Below are 7,610 nucleotides of genomic sequence, written 5' to 3' on the forward strand. Positions count from 1 at the left end.
GTCAGCCGACCCTGCGCTCTAGCTACCCCGGTGCTGGTCCGGCCGGAAGAGCGGGTGAACAAATTCTGATTCATGCTCCATAGCGGAGAAGTGTCCAGCAAAAGGAAAAATGAGTTACCTGAAAGGTTCAAAGACAGAGAGTCTGTAAAAGCCGTGAGGGGCTGCCACAGCATTCAAGAAGCCGTTTGTCCTTGTCTGCTGAACATTAGGTATGTGCATTAGGCTCATGATTGGTTGGTGGCTGAGTGAATTGACACCCTTGCAATGATTTTAACTCAGAAGCACAGATGTTCACTAAATTATAATTTAAATTAGGATTTCTTAGTTTATGGTGGTGTGAAACCAATATACATTCAATAGAAAACTTGCTTTGGAATTTCAAAATAGTTTCGTGAGCTACCAATTCATGGTATCATGCCCACACTTAGTCACATATACATGGATACATACACACACAATAAAAATGAAAGGAAACTGTTTCTCGCATTTCCAATCTGTCTGGCTACTTCTGAGAGTACCACTAAAATAGTTTGCTCTCTTCTTCCAGATATTTTCTTTGCATGTACATAGATTATGGAAAGATTCAAAAATTTCTCTCTTTCTCTCTCCCTCTCCAACTCCCTCTCCCCTCCATCCCTCGCCCTCTCCTCACCCTCTATCTTTCTCCACCCCTCTTTGTATGTGAGATAGAGAGATTTGAGAGAGGGGGAGGGGTGGGGGAGGGAAGAAGGAGAACAATGTCTGAGCCAGCCTCTTCTTCCACCATGGAGATTCTGGAAATCAAACTCAGGTTTTCAACCTTTGATGGTAGGTGGTTTTACCCAGGGAGCCATCTCATTGGTCCAATTAAGTGTATTTTGTATTCATGAAATCATACTGTATTTTGTTTATTTTGGCACTAAAACTGCCACAGGAATTCACACACACACACACACACACACACACTCTGTACTTTGTGTGTATATATATATATATATATATATATATATATGTATTCACACATATATGGAAACTAGATTATCATGATTATTTTTGCTTAATCCTAGCAGATCAGTAGGCTTGTTAATAGAAAATGTAGAACAATAAACAGGTCATTGCATTCATCACAGTCAATACTCTGAGTTGGAATTCTTTAGTTCGAGAGTATATTTGTAAGATAATGGCAAATTGACCCTGAATGCTGATACTTAACCTAAATTTTTTTAAGTTTTGTCATGCTGGACATTGAACTTAGGGCCTCAGTTAGGCTGTGGACTAAATAGATTTCGGCTCCTGCCAATGCTGCTAGTATGTGTCTCTTGCTATTCATCATATCAATATTGAAACTCTTTTGTCTTTTAGATGCTTGTCTGTTGATGAATATGAAAATATATTTTTTTGTATTTCCTAATATTATGAAAAGTTCTCTCTCTCTCTCTCTCTCTCTCTCTCTCTCTCTGTACACACACACACACACACACACACACACACACACACACACAGGGCTGTACTTGTCCATTCTCTGAAGTTTAAATTTGCTTATACAGACTTGATACAGCACTTAGCTTTTTCTTTCTATATGTTGTTTGGATTTTGTGTCTTGCTTGAGAAATCTTCTTCCATGTAACATGAATTTATTGATCAACTGAATACTAGGTATGTCTATGTTATTAAAAGCAAAAGACAATTAGCAGAACTCTCTTTTGAAAGATGGGTACAACAGAGGTTGAAACTTCTAGTTATACTTGAAATCATTGAGAGGGTTCCTGCAGGGATCCAGACATGGAAGCAAGCCCACAAAGAGATAGGAATGGCGATTATGTGCACATTTGCATCAACAACCTGGTACAGACTCTGGAGAATATAATTCGAGGAAGTTCATTATCAGCATATTTAAAACACAGTACAATTTAGGAAAAGGTTTCCAGGCAACAATCATCATAATTCTAGATGTATAATAAAGTTTAAGATGTGACTGCATATACACTTTTTTTTTTTACAAAGTATTTGTGAAGGTGGGTTTTATATTTAAAAGGCTTAGAATCTAGTCTTTGAATGATAGTATAGAGGTCAGCAGGCCATAAAGTTCCTGAGACAACTCCCTTAAGGGAGTGGGAGAGTCTGGTATAATAGTTCTGGGGAATTTGGGTGAGGTTTTTCTCTGAAGAAGAATGTGGGTGAGGTCTTCCTCTACAGATAGCACAAAGGTCACTGGGTCATTAACAAAATCCACTCTCAGCTTTCTTGTTGGAATGGAAGCATTTGATTTTTATCTCCTTCCGTGAGGAGACACCCCTGCATGATTCTCCTTCCGTGAGGAGACACCCCTGCATGATTAATATTCCTGAGTCTCTGAGTGCTTCTCCGTGAGTACAGAGCCCTCTGTGCCTCCAACAAATGTAGAACTCTCTGTTTTCTCCCTTGGTCTGTCAATTCCTGGACTCTCTCATAGTTGCCTCTGAGAAAGACATGTGCTGTCATTTGAATGTGTCCTTCTGAAAACATGCTTTGGAAATTTAATCCCTTATGTGAAGGTATGAAGATGTGGCCCTAAGGGAAGGATTTATGCTACAAAGAGAATGTTTACCATTGGTGTCTGACTTACTTCTCTCTCTGACATTGTTGTTATTATTGTTGTTGGTGCTGTGTGCATGTATATATATATATTCATATATATATATATATATATATATTCATATGAGTAGTGTGCATGTGCACGTGGGTGTGGGTGCCTGTGTGAGTGCTTACTGGGTGGCTACAGATCAACGTTGCTGTTTTCATTGATCATTTTCCCCAAAATTGGAGCTCATTGATTTTGCTAAGATAGCTGGCAATTTCCATGGATACTGATTTGTTCTTAAAGGTTTTGAGGCTGCACACTAGATCTCCTTCTTTTATTTTTCTTTTATTTTATTCTTTTTTTATTCTAATTTTTATTAGGTATTTTCTTCATTTACATTTCAAATGCTATCCCCTATACCCTCCCCACACCCTGCTCCCCTACCCACCCACTCCCACTTCTTGGCCCTGGTATTCCCCTGTACTGGGGTATATAAAGTTTGCAAGACCAAGGGGCCTCTCTTCCCAATGATGGCCGACTAGGCCATCTTCTGATACATATGCAACTAGAGACACGAGCTCTGGGGGATACTGGTTAGTTCATATTGTTGGTCCACCTATAGGGTTACAGACCCCTTCAGCTCCTTGGGTACTTTCTCTAGCTCCTCCATTGGGGGCCCTGTGATCCACCCAATAGCTGACTGTGAGCATCTACTTCTGTGTTTGCCAGAGACAATGGATGGACCATCCAGAGACTGCCGCACCCGGGGATCCATCCCATAATCAGCCACCAAACACAGACACTATTGCATATACCAGCAATATTTTGCTGAAAGAACCCTGATATAGCTGTCTCTTGTGAGGCTATGCCAGTCCCTCACAATATAGTAAGAAGAATCCTGTTAAACTCGCTGATCTGTGAATGTGGAAGCACTAAAAACCTCAAAAATTAAATACCTGTTCTTTACAAGTGATCTAATCTCAAGTTCCAATAAAGAAATGGTTAATTTTCATGGGAGAATGCTCTTTGTTTATAATTTCCTTGTTTTGTTCTGCGGACACTTGTTATTACTATAAAATTAAAAATCCAGGAGTTAGGGAGATGATTCAGTCAGTAAAATGGTAGCTGCAAATACATGAGGGCCTGGGTTTGAACTACAGCATCTACTCAAATGTTAGGCATTGCAGTGCATGACTGCAACCCAGCACTTGGGGCAGTGGGCAGACATAAGCAGATCCCTGAGGTCTTTTTGTCAGACAGCTTAGCAAAATCAATGAGCTCCAGGTTTTGTGAGAGTGATCCAAGAAGATATCAACACTGATTGACCCGTGGCCTTTCAGTGCATGCTCACTGCATCAACGCACATGAATATATACATATAACATATACATGTATACACACAATAATTAAGGTGATATCAATAAATACATATAAAATGATTGCGAGAGAGAAGATAGAGGTCAAGTTAAGAATTCTCTCAAATAATCTCAAAACTTCAGCCAGGAGATGTAGCGCTAAGGAAGAGCAGGGATATATTCTAGCCTTAAGAAATCAATGGCGTATTGGCTCATCAGAAAGGATGCTTGGTTCTGTTTTCTTCTATGAGATTTAACTTACACAACTCATTGACAGATCACAGACAGTCTGGAGTATTATCTTGAAGTAAACATTGCCCGAACAATGTGCAAGAAGATTGCAGGAGATAATGAAAACTGCTTGTTTCAACAGGATCCTAAAATGAAAAAGGTATGTGGTTGACATAAAAGGAAATTGCCCTGGTCCCACATGTGTGATAGAGAACATTGAGAGGACAGTTAAGACACATTTGCTAGTTTCTTCTTTAAACTTTGTTCATTTGAGACTGTGGTAGCCAGACTGCAGACCTGAGATGTTGTTCCTATTATCTATCATTGACACCATCCTACCCCATTTTATAAGACATATACATAATACATACATACATACATACATACATACATACATATATGTACAAGTACCCAGGAAGACACGGATATAAGCACATATAGAGATACATATACACAACACATAAAAGTAGGCTTAAATCAAAGCCAGCTCATTATCTATTGCTATTTTGCATTCTGGACTGGGTTCTTCTGGGCAACCGTTCTGCTCCTGTGGTATGTACTGGCAGAAATTTTCCAGAAAAGTGGGTCAGTCACAGTCACACATATAGTACTTCATAGAGGATTGACTGATAAAGCTGAGGCTACTCAAACTTCATTCCTTCTGTTTGGGGTTTCTCTGGCACAAAGTCATAGAACAAAAATCTGTCCTCTTCTTTTCCAGGACTAAGGGATATCTTGTCATGTGGATCTGTCCTTGCTAAAACCAGAGCCATCTCAGCCAAACTAGTGTGTATACATACATACATACATACATACATACATACATACATACATACACACACACATATATGTATATATATATATATTCACCATTATATATTCATTAAATTATTAATTTTCTCATAGAGATGGTCCTAAGGGAATCTACAATTTGTTATGATGATGATGATGGTGATGATGATGGTGTGTGTGTGTGTGTGTGTGTGTGTGCATGTACTTGTGTATTAGTATGTGCATGCTAGAGGTTAATGCTGGGAGTCTTCATTTACTGTTCTTTATTTTACTTTTTGGAGACACTGTCTTTCACTGAAGATGGAGCTTGTCATTTGGGCTAGATGGGCTGGTCAAGAAGGCCCCAGGATCTGTGTGTCTCTGTTCCCACACAGTGCTGAGGTCACAGCTTTGTGATGCTGTTTTCTATGGGTGGTAGAGATCTAAATTCAGATTTTCATGCTTATTCAGCAAGCACTTTACCCACTGAGCCATCTCTGCAGCACTACCATCTTAAAGAAGTGATAAGTAGACCCTGCTATTAGTTCTGGGTAGTGATCATCTTGGTAGATATCCTGCTCCAAGTGCTATGTACTAGGAAGGGTTGAGCATAGAGGTATTTCAACTTTACATTTTATTCTAAATTAATATGGATTTTTAGGACACAGACTAGAAAAACAGAAGTGCTCATTGTCCACCATGAGCCTGGAGCCTACTCCTTCAAGATTTTGAAACCAGGTCATGCATCTCTGTGTGATTCTCCACCTGAAGCTGTTCTGCTCGGTGTCTGGACAGATTTTCTACTTTTTCTGAGAAGCACAGGGCTCTATGCTATTCTTGTTTTATTGTTTCCATGGGGCATGATCAACAGGGATTCAGGCACAGCAGATGGCCTTTATGGATCACAGAAAGTGGGCTATAGATGGAGGCAAATTTGTAAGACTGATCAATTTCTGGATTCAGACTGATTCTGTAAGGAAGGCTGGCTCCTCTGCCTGAAGGTCGAAGGTTGGCCATACATATACTGTAGTAGGTATAGTTGACTCACTCTTTGTTCTCTTAAGTCAAATCCTGGGAACTGGAATTAGGGAATTGTGGGATTTTTCCTTTTTCTTTCATACTAAATCTCTCTGTGTCTCTCTTTCTCTCTCTCTCTCTGTGTTTACACTTGTGAGTATATGTACATATGTGTGTATTATGTAATATATATATTCTTGTGGACAAGTGTCCATGCAAACCATTCTTTATGTTGTCTTTTGAGATAACTGCCTGTATCCGCTCACGCTGTGCTTGGCTTATAGATGTACAACTATGTCTAGCCTTTTAACATGGGTTTGGGGGATCCAAATTTAGGCACTTTACTATGCCTCTCCACAGTTCCCTAAGTAACTAACTGTTCTTTATGTCTCTTCTAGATGGTGTTTTGCATTTTTATTGTTAGCTCCAAACCATGGAAGTTTGAACTTAAAATGCTGAAGAAGCAGTGCAAAGATATCTAATCAGCATTCAGTACACCCTGCCACTCTTACTTTTCTTTTAACTGAATAAAGATGCTTGTAAGATAATGGACCACCACAGATGACCTGCTGACTTTATTAAGTGTGTGTATGTGTGTGTATGTGTGTACGCACACGTGTGTGTGTGTGTTCTTTGAAACTAGTGCTGAGAGTGTGTGCTACTACTTTCTGGGGTTGGGTAGCCTTCTCTAAGTGGTTCCATCATTGCAGAGGAAAGGGAATCTGTAGCCAATAAATGGATGTTAATTCTAGCCTAACAAATCTCCAAGCTCAAATAACTTCCACTGTCCACAGTGGCTCCATGGGGTCCCTTCTTCTCTCATGAAGTTCACAGAGCATGGATGGAATTAGCAAGGCACTAGCAAAGCACCTGTCAATTACATCATCACCTTTGCTGTCATTCATGGCCTCATTTCAGTTTCTGATTGATCCCTGAGAAAGCCATTTCCTACTTAGCTCACAGCAAGCTAAGGAATCCTCTAGAGTAGGCGTTATTATCTAAATTGAGGGTTTAGAAAGATGGAGGACAGTTGCTGTTTTGCATCATAGCTCCTCTGGCCTCCAAGTTCTATTTGGTCCTGAGTGCCTCAACTCACTATCTGGTCATGCTGACAAAGAATTCTCCAATGGCTTTCTGCTTGAGTGGTGTACTCTCTACTTCTAAATAAATATGGCGAAGATGGCTTTGTTGAGCTCAACCAGAAGACCAGTTAGTTATACTTCACAGCACAGCAGGCTTGCACTTCATTTGTGATGATGGCTGGTTTATATCTACAGGTACAGAAAATCTATGTTGTCTTTCTGGAGCTCAGAGAGACAATTAAGGTAACACATTGCCCCTAGAGAGCAGCTTCCACTAACACTGCCTGTCTTTTGTGAGTGATGGGTGAGGCTAGCACTCATGGAATCCTGTTATGGGGTCAGACAGCAGACATAATATAACTTTGCCTCCTTTGGCCTGGTGCCTGGCTGTGCTGAAGGGTTAAATATAATGGCATTTTTGTGGTCCTAGATCTGTGATGGTTGGGAACAGATTGTGGGAGTCTAGGAAAGAAATTCTTGTAGAATTAGGCTCTCTGCCTTGAAATCAGGCTGTCTTTACTGCTCCTTATCACTTCTTCATGGTCTCACCCCCTTCTGCTGGGCACCTCTCCTCTCCTCTCCTCTCCTCTCCTCTCCTCTCCTCTCCCTCTCCTC

At 40.3% G+C, this 7,610-nt stretch overlaps 1 protein-coding gene across 1 annotated transcript in view; it reads left to right on the plus strand.

Annotated features, from left to right (window-relative positions):
* The window catches only part of LOC110290171 (cystatin-13), a 10,484-nt gene extending 4,014 nt beyond the window's left edge, over positions 1-6,470 (plus strand). Inside the window, exons 3-4 of the mRNA XM_021156661.1 lie at positions 4,172-4,285; positions 6,312-6,470. Coding sequence (XP_021012320.1) covers positions 4,172-4,285; positions 6,312-6,395 — 198 coding nt within the window. The 3' untranslated portion in view covers positions 6,396-6,470. The remainder of the gene's footprint in view (positions 1-4,171; positions 4,286-6,311) is intronic.
* The last annotated feature ends 1,140 nt before the right edge of the window (positions 6,471-7,610 follow it).

The sequence above is a fragment of the Mus caroli genome, chromosome 2 (genome assembly GCF_900094665.2).
Source record: "Mus caroli chromosome 2, CAROLI_EIJ_v1.1, whole genome shotgun sequence".
In the NCBI taxonomy this organism is placed as follows: Eukaryota; Metazoa; Chordata; class Mammalia; order Rodentia; family Muridae; genus Mus; species Mus caroli.